This window comes from Alligator mississippiensis, chromosome 3 (assembly GCF_030867095.1).
Source record: "Alligator mississippiensis isolate rAllMis1 chromosome 3, rAllMis1, whole genome shotgun sequence".
NCBI classification, from domain to species: Eukaryota; Metazoa; Chordata; order Crocodylia; family Alligatoridae; genus Alligator; species Alligator mississippiensis.
This window is the reverse complement of record NC_081826.1, coordinates 78,460,170-78,478,994: the sequence shown is the minus strand read 5'-3', so window position 1 is coordinate 78,478,994 and position 18,825 is coordinate 78,460,170. Positions and strand designations below refer to the sequence as shown.

General features: G+C 42.7%; 1 protein-coding gene across 5 annotated transcripts in view; it reads left to right on the top strand.

Moving 5' to 3' along the window:
* The window catches only part of SPIDR (scaffold protein involved in DNA repair), a 340,147-nt gene that overhangs the window by 115,538 nt on the left and 205,784 nt on the right, over window positions 1-18,825 (top strand). For all 5 annotated transcript variants that reach the window (XM_019498649.2, XM_014606829.3, XM_014606828.3 and 2 more), the window contains one exon: window positions 17,481-17,700. In XM_019498649.2, the coding sequence (XP_019354194.1) occupies window positions 17,481-17,700 (220 nt within the window). The remainder of the gene's footprint in view (window positions 1-17,480; window positions 17,701-18,825) is intronic.

The window sequence follows — 18,825 nt, the reverse complement described above, 5'->3', positions numbered from 1 at the left end:
TAGCTGGAATAGTAAAACCCAGCTACTTCACAGTGTTATGTTCCTTAGTCCCTACAACGATGAGGGGTTTTTTGTTTGGTTTTTTTTTTTTTAATAACTGGGGGCATACAAACCTGCAGAAAACAGGTGTGAGGCTGCAGAAGAGCTCCAGTTTTTTGCTATGACTTTTATTTCAAAGGGTGTCTGTCTTTCAGTTAGCTGGCTGGGCCAATGGATGAGATTCAGATGAGTGGAGAAATGGCACACCTTGAAGTGTAACTGCAATGAACAGCTGAGTGGGTTGTCCTTAATTTAGCAGTCTACTGCAGATTAAGCAGGTTGCAAAGGTCTAGGATACAAATGGTCCAGTTCTATGGGATTTTCTGCCTTTGAAGATACTTATACATCTGTAATTTGCATCCCTCATTTTTCTTTTTGATAAGCTAAACCAGTTGAGATCTCTAAGGCTTTTTCTCCAGCCTGCACTAATCTTTGTCATTCTTTTCTGCACCATCTTCAATTTTTCAACATCATTTTTCAAATGTGGACACCAGAAATATATGCAGTTTTCCAGTTTGGCGCACACTAGTTAGTACCTTATATAGAGAGAAAATCATTTTTCTCCTTGCTTGTGTATACCTCAAAGGTCTGCATAAACCTTTTATTGCTAGCGCCCAGCTGGAAGCCAGCACTGAGTTGTTTGTTCACTATGATCCTTAAATATTTTTGTAGTGACTGCTTACCAAGATGCAACCCCTTGTTCTTTAGGCTAGGCCTGCATTTTGTGTTGCTAGATATCAGCAAATGCATAGTGTCATAGTGAAGCACATTTTGTTTCAGAAGATCAGTTTACCACTCTGTATGTCTGTCTTTTTCTACTAACTATTTATTGTTCTGCCAGTCCTTATTCTCTGCAATCTTTCCAGATCTTTAATGAAAGTGTTGAAGGGTTAGTTTTTATTTTAATCATTCAGTAATGATTTTTCAGTGACAATAAGTTTTTGAGATCTGTCAGTCAGTCAGTTCTTATTTTATGTAATGTTTGCTAATTTTCTATTGGCATGCCAGGCAGTAACTATAGAAATTAGCATGTTAGTTCAACAGAGTCATCTTTAATAGCTAAATATTATCAAAGAATGAATCAGGCTTTTTTTTGGCAAAAGCTGTTCTTACTGATTTGTCTTTTGAGGTTTATTTTCTCTGTTTTGCCCTGGTAATATTTTTTAAATGAAAGTACTTCCAAGATTGTTTTTGAGTCTGAAACAGCTTTTGCTTCTGCTTCTGTTGCTAAAGAGAGATACACAAGACATAGATAAACTCAAAGATCAATGTGAGGGGACTGGAACTATTTAACTGTTGAAGATCTGTCAAGTCAGCTTCAGTGATCCATATTGTATATTTTGATAGACCAGAACTTTGGTGATAAGGAAGGAGGGAAAAATTTCCAATGACCTTAAGCTTAAGTCCTGGCTTGTTTTGTGATTTACAGAAAATGTTTCCACAAGGGGTTGGCAGTTTCTGAAGGCATTTTATGTTGCAGAAACTGAAGCTTTTTCTTTGGCCCCTGGCAGACATTCAAGCAATGACACGATTGGGATTGGAAGAATCTTATGCTGCATCCCAGCCATTGTGCCTCCTGCCATACTATACTGCAACAGGGCACTCACTACAGTGCCTGTTACTGGGGGAAAAGGAGACATGCCACCCAGAGTGGAGAGAAGAAAACTTACCTGCGGTTGGACCATGGTGAGAAAGGCAGGACAGCACGGAGCATCAGGAACCCAGGTGTTCCCAATGAAGTTCTGCCCAGGCTCTGGTGGAGCCGCATGTGGGAGCAGGGCCAGGGAAGATTGGCTCCTGGGGGAGGAGCTGGAAGGTAAAAGGGACATGGGGAGAGAGGACTGAGTGCCCCTGGGGCAAGGGCCAGCAGGCGAGATCAGGACCGCAACAAACGGTGAAAGCAGGACCGAAGCAGTGACCAGCCAGACTCTGGAGATGCAAATACTTACCAGGGATCAAGGAATGGTGGTGATGTCTGAGGGGAGGAAGTGAGTGAGTGCCGAACCAGGGAAGGGTTTTGCTTGCAGAAAGCAAGGCAGGAGAAGCCAGACTGAGGAGCTGCGGGAAAGAAGATAAATTCTACCCCCTACTCATCTCCCACCCAGAGGGAACCCAGGGAAGAGAAACTCCATGCAGGACTGTGATTCAGTGGATGTATGCCTAAGCAGGGAGAGACATATGGAGGCTTGGACCCTGAGGAGGTGAGGGTCAGCCATTAAGAGTTGGCTACCAGCTGGTTGCATCTTAGCATTCACAGAACTAAGAGCTAACAACCTGAAACCAAGTGAGGGCAGGGGAATGTCATTCCACTAGAGACAACCAAGATGAGACAGTTAAAGGGGCAGTGGGAAGCTTGTGACCATGGGACCAATCAGAACAACAGAGGGAAGGAGAACCTGGAGTAACACGGATGTCCAGGATGTCATAGGTGTGGTCAGGACAGGATGAAGGGGAGATAGGAGCCCTGTGAAGAGACCCATGGTCACTACCCCAATGCTTATTAGGAAGGCCACTTCCCAAGCCCTGTGTTCTTTCTTGGTATATCTGTTTTCCATCAAGGTGTAGTAGGAGAGTAAAGCAGGACACTGAGACTAGACATCAGATAGCAACTGCAGCACCAAGGGTACCAGTATGACTTCTACACATACCATAAAATTCCACCAATCCCAATCATGCCACTGCTAATCTGCCCCCAACATGATTCTGCAGATCAGGCTGGAGGTGGTTCTGTACCAGACCCAGGGCTGTGCACAGCCCCCTGCACATTTGAGACCTAAAGCAGTCAGGGTGGGGTCTGGCACTCAGCTGATTGTCAGCCCCAGCCCCAACAGTTTTGTATCCATTTTGAGACCCAGGGCTGTCAGGGTCAGGTCTGACAATCAACTGGTTGTCAGGCCTAACCTGGACAATCCCAGGTCAGTTCAAGACCCTGGGCCGCTGAGGTGAGTCCAGCAGTCAGCTGACCCAGGGCTGTTAGGCTGGGTCTAACAATCAGCTGATCTTTGGACCAGTTCTGCCAGATCCAGGAGGGTATGAGACCTGTGGCTATTAGGGCGGAGTCTGACAATCAGCTTATGGTTAAACCCAGCCCTGATCTCCCTGGGTCAGTTCAAGTCCCCAGGATGTCACAGATTCACATGTGTTTAGGGCTGAAAGGGACCTCATGAGATCATCGAGTCAGGCCCCACCCTGCTCTCAGCAGGAAAGACTGCTGGGGTCAAATAACCCCAGAAAGGTGTGTGTCCAGTCTCCTTTTGAAGATCTCCAGGGTAGGTGCCTGCACCACCCCCACTGAGAGTCTATTCCAGAGTCTGGTCACACAAACCGTGAAGAAGTTTTTCCTTATACCCAGTCTGAAACCTTCTTATGGAGTTTATGACTTGCTCCCGGGTTTCCTCTGGGGTGCTTTGGTGAGTAGTTGTTCGCCTAGTCCCTGATGCTCACCCCTGATATATTTGTAAGCTGCCACCAAATCCCCCTGAAGTCTTCTCTTTTCTAGGCTGAACAGTCCCATATCTGCCAGCCTTTCCTTATATGGCTTGCTCTCCAGGCCTCTAATGATGTGTGGCTCTTCTCAGGACTCTCTCTCAAGCTTCTCCACATCCTTCTTGAAGTGTGGCGCCCAGAATTGGATGCATTACTCCAGCTGCTGCCTCACCAATGCCGAGTGGAGTGGGAGAATTACTTCCTTAGTTTTGCTTGAGATGCATCAGTTGATGCATGCCAGCGTATTGTTTGCTCTAACTGTAGCATCACGTTGGTGGCTCATATTAATTTTATGGTCAATTATGACCCCCAGGTCCCTTTTGGACATGGTGCTAGCTAGCGTAGCAGGGGCAGGTCTAATAATCAGCTTATTGTCAGACCTGACCTCAACAGTTTTGGGTTTCATTCAAGACCTGGACCTGACAATCAACTTGATTGTTGGCCCAGCCCTGGGACAGCTCAGCTGCACATGTCACTTTTGGATGTCCTGGGACACCAGGACCCTGGGAGATAGGAAAGGCTGCCAGTCTTAAGGGTTGCCAGGTTTTCAGTGATGGGTGCCTCTCAGCTCCCCATACCAGGGACCCTTGCAACCCAGTCTTCTGGTAGCCAGCTTTTGACATTGGGACCAAAGCTGCCCTGGTCCTGATGCTAACCCCCATTTCCATGCTGATGCTGCCAGCTAATTGTAGCCATACAGATGAGCCACAAAGAAGTTATACATTTTTTGTGGAATAACTTTGTGGCTGGTTTGCCACTTGGGAAGGGGGGGGTTACGTGGAGCTACAAATTGGCTGAAAATGTGGCAGTGTTACTATTTATGGTGCAATTAACACATCAATCACAACATAACTTTAATGCATGTTAGGGGCCTTTGTTTTTATTCTTTAAGAAGCGCCTTTCTTTTTTGTCCCCCTGACCTCTTTCTGTTGCTGAATTAAATGGCGTATTACCACTGTGGCTTGGCTGCCTCTGTTGCTGAGCTGAGTCATTGCTTCAGAAAACAGTGCCTCTTTGCAACCTGTATTTATTGATTTTTTTTTTTTTTTTTTCTTCAGACAGTATATTCAGGAGGGCTACTCATGAAGTGTCATGCTTTTGTCTGAATCATTCTGTAGCAGTTTGGAAAGTTAGTGAGTTTGTTGGGCTATGGAGCAACAGAGGCTATTCCTTAGTCTGTGGAGAGGGGTTTTTCCATTTTGACCATTGTGGAATGCTGTAGTAGAAACTCCAAGGTTGCTCCTTCCTGGAGCAGATAGCAGTTATGCCAGATTGATATAAATGGCCTGTGGTTAAAGGAGAGGAGTGGGTAAGCGAAGGGTTAGTTTGACCCCCGAATTCTCAATCATTGTGGGGAAAATGAGGGTCTATTGGGAAAGAATTTGGAGGTGTATATAGAGCTTTATTGGGCCCTTAGAAATCACTGAAATCTAAGGCTGGAAGGGACCTCAGAAGGTAATAAGCTGATGGAGAATAGGTTTAGGTTAGAGATCAGGAGGCAATATTTTATGGTTAGGGTGGCCAGAATCTGGAACCAACTTCCTAGGGAAGTGGTCCTCACCTCTACCTTGGGTAAATTCAAAAAGAGGTTAGATGATCACCTGTCCGGGGTCTTGTGAACCCAGCATTCATTCCTGCCTGTGACAGGGGGTCAGGCTAGATGATCTGCTCAGGTCCCTTCTGACCCTAGCTAGCTACTATAAAACCTCCTGCTGTATAAACAAAGGGCCCTCAACATTTTGGAATGAGAAGGCCACTTTGACAGAGCCCAGATCCTTGAGTGTCAGATGCTTCCAATCCAATCTACATCACAGCTGCAATCACTGCTCTCTCCCCCCACTGGCACCCACAATACCACCACTGCCAGTTTTTACTGCTGTCTGGATCCTGCACCAGTGAAGACCTCCACTGCCAAAGTGTTGCAGAAACCTCTTGGGTCTGAGGGGTAGATAAAATGGTTCCACTGGTTGAATCCATCCCACAGATCATTAGTTTACTGACCCTGATCTAAGCCACTCTGGAGAAGGGTTTTCCATCCTACTCCAAAAAATTTCCAAGGGTGAAGAGTCCACAGCATCTTTGAGGAGCCTGTTCCAATGCTTAATTATCCTCACAGTGAGGAAGTTCTTCATACTATCTATCATTACTCCTTGTCCTTTCCCCTGCAGCCACAGATAATACGCTATTAACATCCTCTTTTTAACTGTCCTCAAATCCCTCCTCATTCTTCTGTTTATCAGACTAAATAATCCCAGTTCTTTCAACCTTTCCTTAAAAGTCAGATTTCCTAGACCTCTAACCATTTTTGCTTTTCTCCACTGGACTCTTTCTAGTTTGTTCACATCTTCCTTGAAGTGCGTTACTCAAAACTGGACAGATTACTCCAAGAGAGGTCTCACCAGTGCTGAACAGAGCAGAAGAACCATTGCCCTGCAAGCTATACTCCTATTTTTCCTTGTGGTAGTTTTGGAGTGATGTTATAACTGTGTTAGTCCAGGAGATATGCAAGAGTCAAGGATTTTTGTGCGTGATATCTTTTATTGAACCAACTGCATGATGGGATAGACTTAGATAAGGTGTTTGAAACAATGCATCCTTCTTCAGGTCTGAGCTCATTTGGGGAAGGACAGTCATCACCCTTAGCACTATAGTGCAAGGCATTTTCTTATGATCATGGCCTTATATTGTATAGCTATTTAACTATCTTTTTGCATATGGCCATGTGTACAGCATGGTTTGGGTATGTGAAATAAATAATCCCAAGAATCTGCAAACAGGAAGGTGAAGGGGACTAGGAAAACATTTACATACTTTTCCTTGCTTTCCATTCAGTTCTGTAACTTCTAAACAGAAATTTACTGGGGACAGGGGGATTTTCTGGCAGCCAGACTTTCTACTGACTAGTTTTGCTTGTTGCAGAGCCAACATCTGCAGGCTCTATGAAGCTTGTGTGTGGTAGAAGCCATAAACTATGTTGTATTGAATTGTGTTCTAAAGAATCAGCTCTTTGTAGTAGGGAAGGTTTATTAGGGGCAAACTGAAACGGAGTGCTGTAGCTTCTAAAAATGAAAATTGTGAATATAATTTTCTGGAGGTAGTTTTATATTTAATTCTCCTGCCATCATTAAAAGAGGCAGTTTTTCACACAGTTTTATGTGGTGTATTCATCAGAATTTCTAATACAGTAAAAGGACTAGATATTCATAAATGAACTATGCCAACTTCATGGCTTTGAGTGATAAGAGGGCTTTGCAATGATTATTTTGGAATTTTTGGGAAATGATTTGCATGAGACTACAAAACTCTAGAATTATATCCCATTTTGTGGGGGGGGTGGAGGAGGAGACCAGGAATAGGGCAGCAATTTGGTAAGATCCAGGATCTAATAAACTAGTAGGGGCAATAGTTGTGAAGAGCTGAAGACAAGGACAAGAGGTATAAATTTGATGGGCTGGAAGGGTAGAATGCAGTTTTGGAAGTTTGCGGGGAGGATATGAGAACAGTAGGCAATGAAGATGATATTAGCAGCTGCATTATGTAAGACCTGGATGGAAGTGACATGATTGTAATGGATGCCAGAAAAGATAAATCAATGCAGAAATGATAAGGTTTGCATAAGAATTTTAGCTATGTGATAATTTTTTCTTCCTTATTATTTAAGAGTTGATACTCTGGATTATTTTAGGTCTGTAGAAGAATGGCAAGTACCCAAATTTCTGTTTATGTCCTCTTTTGCTTGCCAAATATCTAAACTCGTTATGGTGTTGAAAACAAAGCCAAATGTAAACTTGCTGTTTTTCTTGTTTTTTCAAGTGAGAATTATTGGTGTTATGTTTTGTTTCATTATGAGAAACAATAACTGCAAGCATAGTCAATCCAAGTAGTTTAAACAAGTTTTACAAAGAATGTAAGACATTTAATACAGAATCAAATTCAGGCAGGTATTGATGTGGCTAAAGAAGTCTTGTGCCTTTTAAAAATAAAAACCCCACACATATTGAATGATTTAAAAATTATCACCTCTTGAAGCAATATATCTTCAGACTTGAATAGCATCCAGATGTGTTTACACAGACCGTAAAAGCCCTGAATCCCTGCTATACCTGCTAATCTGAGGTATTGACTTTGCTGTTGGACGGTCCTCCCTGGCATACACCTGGCTGAGTTTTGACATACATGCTGAAGTCTTTTATTACAGGAAGAAGGAGCAGTTTAAGTGGAATCCAAGCTGACAGACATATAGGGCGTGTACAGATACAGGGAAAAAAAACAACTGGTGCTTTGCTTTTAGGTCAGTGTGCCCCTGGGCTAAGCGCAGTGTGTGCCCAGAAGACATTGTGTTAGTTTGACCTGGCTCGCCCAATGCCTTTATAGTTCCGGTGCTGCAGCAGGGCTTTTTGGCACTTCTATCTAATAGTTGATTGAATTTATCTAATAGTTGATTGAATTGTTGATTCAATCAACTATTAGATAAGAATGCCAAAAAGCTCTGCTGAAGCGCCCTATCAATACAGATGCTGGGGAGCTGGGTCAAACTAATGTACTTCCTCTTCTGCTAAAGTTGCCGGGTTGTTGTTTTTTTTCCACATCTGTCAGCACCCTTCTTTTCCTACATCTACACTTGAGAATAAAAGTGTAGTACAATGTGGATCATTCCTGGGATTAAGTTTTATGGCTCTTGCAAAAGGTTTGTGAATCAGCCAGGGGTTATATAGGCTAAGTACATAGATTCAAAAAACCCGAAGCAAAATCAATTCAATCTTTGCAGCTTTTTCTAAGCTATGTAGATTGAACCAGTAACAGACTGAACAGCTATTCAGTGTTTGGGTGGCCAAGACAGGCAAAATCCTGCACTGGCCCAGGCCAGGAGCCTAAGGGCACTCATGTATACTACACCCATGGGTGGGCTGTCTAAGGCTGCTAAACTCAGCTCAGCAGCAGCCCAGGCCTGATTGGTAATCATTGGTAATCAGAGTCTGCAGGGTATGGGGGAAGGCCCCCACTGGGGGCCTTTTTGCTCCCCTCCCACCAGCTTGGAGCCAGGCTGGGATCATCCTACCCTTGTCCCTTCCCCAGCTGTCCAGATAGAAGAGTAGGGGTGGGAATGCACCCCCCTCCACCTGGCACTGGCCTCTCCAACTGGGGTCTGCCCAGCATGGGGGGGAAAGCACCCCTTGGGGGGGGCTTGTTACCTCCTCTCCCCAGAGCTTGAGCCAGCTGGGATCACTCCAGCTCCACTCTTTCCCCAGCTGTCCACATCCAAGAGGGGCAGGGGTGTGGGAATGAAATTCCCCCCTCAGCCCCCCTGCACTGGGCCCCCCAACCAAGGTCTGCCTGATGCAGGGGGAGGGCTCCCACTGGAGGGCTTTTCACCTTCCTGCAGCTTGAGCCAGGCTGGGATTGCCCCAGCCTTTCTCTTTCCCCGTCTGTCTGCCTCCAAGAGGGGTAGAGGGGGCAGGGTGTGGGAACGCATCCTATTGGCCCATCCCTGCCCCCCAGCAGGCATGGGGAGAAAGCACCTGGGGTGGGGGGGGGGTTGTGCCCCTGCAACTTGGAACCAGGCTGGGAACACCTCAGCCCATCTCCTTCCTCGGTCATCCACCTCCAAGCAGACAGCTGTGAGGAGGAGTTGGGGCAGGGCTGGGGCTATCCAAGCCTGGCTCTGAGCTACAGGGAGGCAAAAAGTCCCCCAGTGGAAGTTTCCCTCATGCCAGGCAGACATTGACTGGGGGGACCAGTGCAGGGTTAACTTGAGTCTGTAAGTGATCTGAGACAGAAGTTCCTCAAGCCAGTTTAACTTAAATCAGTTAAGTCTGATACTACATCCAGCCAGATTTATCTTAAACCAGTTTCAGGCATTTTGAATGTGGTTTATGTGTACAGAACTTCTGTTCTGTTACAGGTTTAAACCAGTTTCCAATCACTTAAACCAGTTTGTGTAACTTCTGTCCCAAGCCATACAATCTCAGCGAACAGCTCTGCAGATGACTAAGGTGCTCCAGCTGTTTGCTGTAGCTTAGATTTCAAAGGGAAATACAAGACAGTAAGAGTTGGAGGCAAACATCAGCTCCTAAGAGATGTACAATCAGCCCCCAAATTAGACAATGGAAAGTTAAATATCCTGGTTTTTAAAATACAGTATTTTCTTGCATGCCCCATGCTCCCCAAATAAAACATGCATGTTGCGTTTGGAAGGCAGAATGTAGGAAAAAAAGATTTTTCCAGAATCATAGTGGACTGTGGGACATAGGGTAAGTCATCCTGGAAACAATGCCCAGGAAATGTGGCATTCCAGGAAACAGTCAGGAACTTCCCAGTGTGGCAGCACAGCAACAAGGCTAGGCTTGAGAAGGCACTAGCAAAGCTGTTACCTCTTTACTGTAAATAGTTTTTTATATACATACCTGTAAATAATAGTATGTTTCCCAAGCCTCATCACAGTAATAGAATAGACTTAATGCAGCAGCTCCCTTACCCTCTGCCAGCTCAGGGGCTCTTCAGCCAAAAGTTACTGACTTATCAGTGGCTGCAAGAGTGTTAACACAGGACTCCACCCTTGCTGTTTGTAACCTCAGGGAGGAGCAGCAGTAGCCATGTCGGCAGCCATGAGCATTTTCTCTATTCTACCATGCTTCTTTTCCTATAAAGAAAAAGCAGCTTCCTTGCTTACGGTGCACCCCAATTTGAGGGCTTATTTTAGGGGCATGCAAATAGATGAAGTACTGTCATGTTTTTGAAACACTAATGGAGTCGAGTGGAATTAATATCTCATTATAATGTGTTGCTTTTTTGTATTGTTTGTGTTCTGAAATGTATTTTATAGCTTCTGATTGAAAACAATTATATGCCTCATCAGTTCTTTTTAAGTAGTACAGACTTTGCTTCATAGCATGACACATGTATTACACATGCCCAATTTACAGCCCAATGAAATAGCTTATTTTAATTAAATCATTCTTTTAATTAATCTTAAATCAATGACTCTATACTTGGAACTACCCTTTGAGTTTCCATTGAATTTATAACTCAGCTATTTATATGTAATAGCCATGTTGACCTCTGTGGACTTGGAGAGTCAGGCTCTTTTGCTTTAAAAATAATTAAATACTGATTCCTTTAAATGCAATGTAAGTGTTATTAGGCTGCTGGATAAATACCCTAACCATGGAAAACATGGTATCATCTTGTTTCACTGAAATGTAGGATTTTTTTATTGACTTCTTAACAACCCCTGGTTTCATGGATTATAGGGACAGGTATCAAATAAACTGGCTGGACAAATCTAATGTAACCTGAGATAATATAAAGAGGAAAAACCTTGCAGTTCCAAAAGTTTTATAAATAGTTTGTCAAAAGTCGTATTCCGAGGGTATATTCAAATCTTTGGATAGTACAGATAATCTGAAAACTGTGGTGTAGTGTACAAGATTTCCTGCATTTGGCAAATTAGAGTTTTAATCAGCTAGGTAGAACAGCAAGTTTTTAAGTTGGATCTCTTCATAGTTCATCCATGTACACCTTAAATAATGAGCCAATAACTCGGATGTCTATTTTTATATTTTGTCCTAAAACATAATGTTTATAATTGCAGTCTTGTAGGTATTGTCTCAACCCTTTCTATTAGTGTTAGTCAGGAGCCCCTGAATATCTCTGAAGTTTTCTTTCTTGTTTAAAATTGGTTCTTATTTCTAAGAAACTTGCCTCCTTATTCTGTTAAGTTACTACACAGGTTTGCTTTCCTTAGGTTTTATGCCTCTCTGCAAATATATAATTCTGTCATGTCCAAGGAGAATGTCTTTATCAAATTATCAAGAACCTAGAAAAGAGGACATTGCAGAACCTGAAAGTAACCTCTTCATACAAACAACTAACAAACTACAAAGCTGCTGAAATTGCAGCCATCCAGTCCATCTCCTCTCCCACAGGCACTCCTTTTCTGCGCACGCACACACTTAATGATTTATTTTTAACTGGTATAAAAATGTAAAAGCCAAGAAAATTAAAAATTAAAGCTGCATTCTCTCCTTCGCTGTTTCATCTTGTGCCAACAATGCAGGCTTCTCCAGGGTGTTTTGCGAGAGCTTTCTATCAAAAGGAATCACAACACAGTTTCCGAGTAATTAAATTTATCTGTAAGCATCTAAATAAACAACTAGATTGTGGTTCTGTAAAAATTGCATACTTGGCATGTCCAAGACTTTGGATACTGAACCAGTTTGGTAAAGTTTCTTTTAGTGAGGAAATATTTTATAAATGTTCTGCTTTGTAGAATATTAACTTTGTATTGGCTCACCATATGTCAACTTTAAGGATAACCAACAAGAGAGAATTTGTTTCCTTTTCCTGTTGTCTTTTCTGGGGTTTCATGTGAATATAATTCTGAATATATCAAATAATATTTTGGTATTCTCAGTTCAGGCCATTTTCATGTAAAATAAAATGATAATAAAAAAACCGTAAGTGTGCTTCACTTTCTCAGATCATCATTCTGTTCTACAGAGATTTTAGTAAGTGGGATTAATGTAGTGCTAGATCCATTGACCTAATTATATGTTTGATAGTTAGAACGTCATGACTTTATATGTTAGAGCTGGATATTTCAAATGATAAATCAGTTTTGCTGGTTATTTTAAATATTTTTTAAAAAGCCCTTTGGTTTTAAATACGTTTTAGGTTCAAAGTTAATTTTAGTAATCCAAATAGCTTTTAGAATAGATGAAGATCAAAATTGTGGGGAAAGTTTAAAGGAAAATTAAATGCTTAATTGCTTTGAAGACAGAGAATTTTTGTGGTTGGGAGAATCATTGCTTATGAGTGCCAGATGATTTTGAGTCGACTGAGGACCACAACTGCAACTATTCAAGCAAAATACAGCTTGTGAGTGTGTGAATATTTATGTTTTTTGTTTTAAGCCACTGAAAATCTGTCCAGAATCACGTTTTTCAGGGTTCATGAATATGCAGAATTTAACTGTTTTACTTATCTCTGGGGGTTAGAGTTTAACTTTATAACACTCCCTGAGAAAACAGAAGGTGAGGACTAAGTAATATTATACGTATCCAGGCTTAGATTAAAAAAGCAAGCTAATCATGGCGAAGCTGTCTGACTTCTTAGGCCAGGGGTGGGCAATTATTTTGGGCAGAGGGCCGCTTACTGAGTTTCAGCAAGCCATTGAGGGCTGCATGACAGGCAGCCCAGGGTAGATTAATATTAATTTTCTGAATGTTTTAGGGGCCCCACGGGCCGGTTAGAATGGCCTGGTGGGCTGCATCTGGCCTCTGAGCCTCATTTTGCCCACCCCTGTGTTAGGCCATTACATTTTAGGTAAGTGTGCCCTTTAGAGAAGTAAAATGAATTAGGCATCCTGGCTTTCCGCACATTCACTGGTGACAGTTATGCACTTTTTGGTTAAGATTCACCATAGTCAGCAGCACACTGTACAGGGGGATGCTGAGGCCTGCCAAGAGGAAATTCGGAAAGAGGGTGTGTCTGAAATCCCATCTCTCCCCCAGACTTAGGTGGCAATTATGTTGTTCCCCAGCAGAATCCCGAAGTAAGTGTAAGTAAGTTCTGATAACATGGGATTCACAAGATGACCCCTCTGTTTACTCTTAATTGCTTAATCCCATGTCCTTTTAGCATTGCAGCTAGGGAGAAGCAAAAGAAGAGCACCCCACCTTTTCCTCAATAGCTTCTAAAGAAGTTTGTACCTACATCCCCAACTTCTTAGGAAGGTGCCTCAAAGACCAGGCTGTAGCCTGGGGTAGGTGAAGTACATCCTCCACCCTTCTTTGTAAAGCTCTCATGGCATAGCCAAGAGTGCAAAAATCATGCAGACAGCAAGGAAGACAACCCCTCCCCCGCCCCCCAGAAGAATGCAGTGGGCTCTGGGCTTTGGTTCCTGCTTCTGGGACTCCTTATGCATTTTACATTAAATACTGTTATTAAATATGCATAGGCCAAAAAGAGAGCAAGGCTGTGTACCTTTTCACTGGGCTACAATGTCAGCCTCCTTCTTGCTTGTTTGTCTTCTGGTCTCATGAATCTTGTACTCTTGGCTACTCAGTTGGCCAACTTCAGTAGGAAAGTTTGAAAATTGTCTGTAGCCTATTGATTAAGGCACATTCTTGAGAAGCGGGAAATGTATGTTCAAACCTTCTGAGGTTGAATTGGGCATAAAATACAAGTCTCCCATTTCCTGGTAGTTGCTCTAATTACTAGACAATTAGGCAAAAGTTGGGACCTCCTTCTTCTTGGTTAGGCATACTTTAAGTATGCTTAACAGATAGGGCCCCCTCAGCAGAGTTAGATTGGGGTGGACAAACGGGTGGATCCGCCCGGGGCTGGGATCTTACACCGGTGACAGCATGGTCTGGAGCTGGGGCAGAACTGTGATCTGCTGCTTGCATGCTCTGGGTGGGAGCGTGTAGGGAGCAGATCACGGTTCTGCTCCGGCTCTGGACCATGCTGTCACCGCTGCAAGGTGCCAGCACTGCTGGGGCTGCTCCCCATGGAAATGTTGGTCCCACGCTGTCATGGCCCTGCCACTACTTGGGTCCCCATGGAAACTGGCTGCAGTGATACGGGCAGGGACTGCTAGGAAATGGAGTGTGCCACGGCCCAATTCAGCCTGCAGGTTGGACTTTGCCCGCCCCTGAGTTAGATGCGAGGATGACCAGTTTGACACTAACACAGACATCTTATTCAAAATGGCAGTAGTATAGTATGTTCAGTGTCTGTATTTTCCACTCCCTACAACCATTCTTGCCTAGGTGCTGGATCACAGAGTACCTGTGATTGCACATGCACCTAAATGTTTAGGCAGGACTGCACTTAATATCACATTAGAGAAAAGGCACATGCATACTGGCTAAGGCAGCACAGGGCACCCTAAGTATTCAAAGACCAGTTTTATCCTTGTTTTGCACATGAAAAAAATTAGGCACAGAGTTGCAGTGCTTTGGCCAAAATCATCTAGCAGGCTGGTGGCATAGTGGGAAGTAGGTCCCAGGTCTCCTGTGCTAGTTAGAACATTTGTGAAAGACTTTTTCAGTGAAAAATGTCATCTTGTGAGGAAATGCAGATGTTGCTTTTAATGGAAATTTTGTTTTGAAATGAAGATGAAAATAAACAGCTTCAATAGTCTTTTGGAGTAGAACATTTTGCCTTTCCATTTTGAACTGTTTTTGTTTTAGCTTAATTGTATATAATCATTAAAAAATTAAAAAGGACAAATAGTAACCAAATATTTCAGTTTTGTTGAAATGAAATACCAAAAATATTCCAGCTTTTCTGGATATTTCAGCTTGCAGAAAGGGAAAAAAATCAGAACCATATAACTTGTTTCTAGAGAGAAATCCTGCACAGCACCAGAGGTATACCCATAATTCCTCCCTTGATCCCTCAATGCTGTGGGAAGAAAGAGAGTTGGATCAACCTTTTTTCTTAGAATGACTGCATTTATCCCATGTACCATGTGAGCTGGGAGTGCTAGATCCAGTGGTCTCTCTCCCAATTCCTCTTCATCCCACTCTACCCCACTAACAGTCAGGCACCTTCCCATGGCCAAGGTCAGAATATGAGCTGTGTGAAGCTAGGAACTCCAGCAGTTCCCATAGTGTATGGCTGAGAGAGGGTTGCGACAGTTCAGTTTTGTTTGAAGAATTTTGACTTCTGTAGCCTGTCTGAGTGGTTGAGATGTTAGAAATCCAGCTGACTTGAAAGTTATTTTAATGCTCATTGACCAGGTGTTTTTCAGTTAGGAGCCAGCATTTAGATCTAAACCGAGGCTGGTAACATATGTTACAGTTGCCTAAAGGAGAGCCTTCTACTCCTCGAGTGCAGTTTTGGGACTGTTGGATGGCAAAGTCTGCTGAAAACAAAGATCAATTAGTTTCGCAATAATTATTTGCAGACCAAGTAAATCTCTTGCTGCCTTTTCTTTTCCCTGAGTTCTTTGAAGGAACTGTCATGTTTTGGGCTCTTTGTACCAGTTGGATGCTCTTAACTTGGCTATTGTCAAAATGTTGGCTTTTTTGTTTGCTAGGATTTTTTAAAATTAAACTTGTTGATGTAAAACATATCCCTCCTCTAATTCCACCATGAAAGCTACCCCTTCTGGTTTCCAAATTGCACTTAGTCCAACAGCCTGTTGCAGCAAATTTTTTTTTTTGTCAGGGCAGTTTTACTGTAACGTATGGTGCATCAGAGCATAGGGGAAGAGAGAAAAGAGCAACAGAAGAGACAGAGGAGGCTCACAGCACTGTCTGTTTGACAGGATTTAGGGTCTTTAAGAGGAAGTAGTTAGTTAAGTTGTAGTTGTGAATTCATAACCTTTGTAAAAACATCTCTCTCTTCCTGTGGAAATTTATTTTCCCTATCAGCACAACACCTCAACCACACTAGACTGAACACCTTTTCTAAGAAACTTAGGACCTCTAAATGACAGGTGCTTTCCCTGGTGCCATAACCATTATTGCTGACACATTCAAGATAGCACCCTAGGCACTTGGCTTGGTTAAATGAAAAATGATAGTCTCTATCTTGTCCCTGTAGCTGTCTTGGTTCCTGTTTCTCAAGAAAATAGGAATTACTTATGGCATCAGCTGCATGAGTCTGAAACAGCCTCTGATACTTTGCTGGAAAAAGCAAAGAAGAGAATATTTTTATCTTGTTAAAACTGTTAAATTTCAGCATCAAAGTAAATGTATTTTAGCAAATTATGTGATGTGCATCCTCAGTTTCCTGCATAATATTTTTGTCTCTTCAGACTTGCATATATCCTTCCATTTTTGCTTGATAAGCATATGCATTTCAGGATTAGAATGACATCCCAATTCTTTCAATCTTTACATGACACATTGAATTTTTAACATTAATCTGTATATCGCATGCTTTAGGAAGAAGAAACTGAATAGCAGAGGCAGTAATGTTGGGTTCCGCCTTGACTTGATTGCTTTCATAGGATGTAAATGCTAGTACAGTGTATGGATATAGAAGATCCTAACTACTGTTGCTGCAGTGCCTCTCTCCATTATAGTAAAGGGGTATGTAAAGGAGCAGAGAATATATAGTATGTGGATCAGCTACCTTAATTCCCCAAATAATAGGCACATAGGGATATTAGAGATTGAGGTGTATTAGTGGCAATTGCTGTTTGCTTAGCTGTCCAGTTGTAAGTGAAGATCCCCGTCCTGTCTTCAAATCTTCTTTATTCAGGCCTTACACAGAAAACGTTAATATTTTTCCATAAAAAGGACTGAAATGGGGAGGAATTGAAAATTGGACAATATTTAAAAGAGATCGTTTGGTAAAAGGTGACCGAGGTGGAACATCAACAGATTTTTTTTTTTTTAAAGTAGACCTTCCTCTTCCCCCACCATTTTATAGTGTCTGGTACTGTTATCAGTATTTAGAAAAAATACAGACAAGTTTCCATGTTTGGTTGGTTCATAATTTCTATACTAATATATTTTAATATAGATACTGCTGTACTTCACTTGGTATATGTATCAGTCCAGACTGATTTGCCTGAAGAAAGGAGGGTGCTCTGGACATAGTCTGTGTGTGCATCTTTGTGGGAATGCTCTAGTCCAGGGATGGAATCTCTGGGCTGCTGGTTGGCCGGGGACTCCATTTCCTAGCCGCCCTTGCCCGCATGACTTGTGCCGGCTCTGGAGCAAGCTGGCCCCATCCCACGGTCCCAGCAGCTCCGGAGCAGCCCCCTGCGCTGCTCTGCCGTGCATGCTGCTGGCGCAGCTGAGGCTGGGGTCTTCATGGAAACCAGCACAAGCCATGTGGGCAGGGGCGGCTGGGAAATGGATTCCCCGGCCAACTGGATCCAGCCTGTGGGCCGGACCTTCTCCATCCCTGCTCTAGCCTATAGCTTATTTTGCCTGAGTTTTTTTTTTTTTTTTTTTTTTTTTTTAATTGCTTTGTTGCTTCTTATTTTACAGATGGCAAGTCTGGTGTGTTAGTTGTGAAGATCTTAGAGGTGCATGAGGAGTGCACTATGCAAGTTGCTATCTGTCAGCAGCTGAGACAGTTTTCTTCTGACAGCTCCTTGGAAGATGCTGTAACCCATACTGAGCCCATACTCAAGGTTCTCTTTACAAAGGAGACAGCAGGCCACCTCAGAGGAGGCCCACAAGACATCATCCACATCTATCCTCCCTGGTAGGTACGGTGAATTAGGGGTTCTAACTACAATATTTTAGGAGGCATTTTTGTCAGTGTGTTTGTCGTGCAGCACACTAAGTCTGTCGTAATGAATCTGTTGGCAGATTCTGAAATTTTCTGGAAGACAGGCTAACAATAGTTTGTTTAAGAAAAAGAGGCATATGGGTTACGCTTGCCAGCACTGCTGCAGGCTTTAATTTTGTTTTTCTTTTAATATTTTCATGTTTAGAATTTATGACAGGCATGAATAACATCTTATCATTGATGAGGCCAATAAAACGCATATTTTCTTGTAGTAAAGTAGTTCAGGAATTCTTCACTGATGTCTTCACTTTAAGATGTCACTCAATGGAAAAGTCTGTTCTTGTAGCACTATACTCAGACAAGTCCACATCAAAGTAAAGTATAGTGGGAAAAAGTAAAAAGCATCCTCACCGCTTCTAATGAATTGCTAACTTTTACCATGGTCAGCTGTCTTTTATCATTTTCATTGTGTTGTCTTCCACTCCACAAACTCTTCTTCACTACAGATGGTTAACAGGCTCTGAAATGTGTGTTTAAAAAAAAAAAAAAAGGTTTTTATTGGGATTGGTCTTTTTTCTGGACCAAGGGCTTCGTAAGTTGATTACAGTGAAAACTTTTATGAGCCTGTGTACATGCGTGAGGGCTTTGGCATATGATGAGGAGTTTGACGTCTTCCTGAAGTTGGATATTAGTCATCTTTTCTCTAGTCCCTTGTAAAATATGCACACTGACACACACTGTGTCTACACGAGCAGCTGACTGAGCAGTTGTTACTGTGCAGTTATTTAGTAGTTGCTCAGTGGCTTAAGTGAGTACTAAATGACAGCACAGTAACTGGTGTTGGCATCACATTTTGTGCCTGATGATGCCTGATGTGCCTGATGGCACCGTAGCGTCTCGTGTAGATGTCCCCTTAGAGAACTTTTTTCTACTTATGCCTTTCACAGTTTAACACTTTCACACAATGTTACCATGGCCACAGTAGGTTAAAAGTGTCTTCAGACAGAAGCATACTCCTTAGTTTGACTACTTTTCCTTATAAAATATTTTTTTCTTCCTGTTTTAGGTCCCTAATCTACTGAATAGTACTGAGAACAG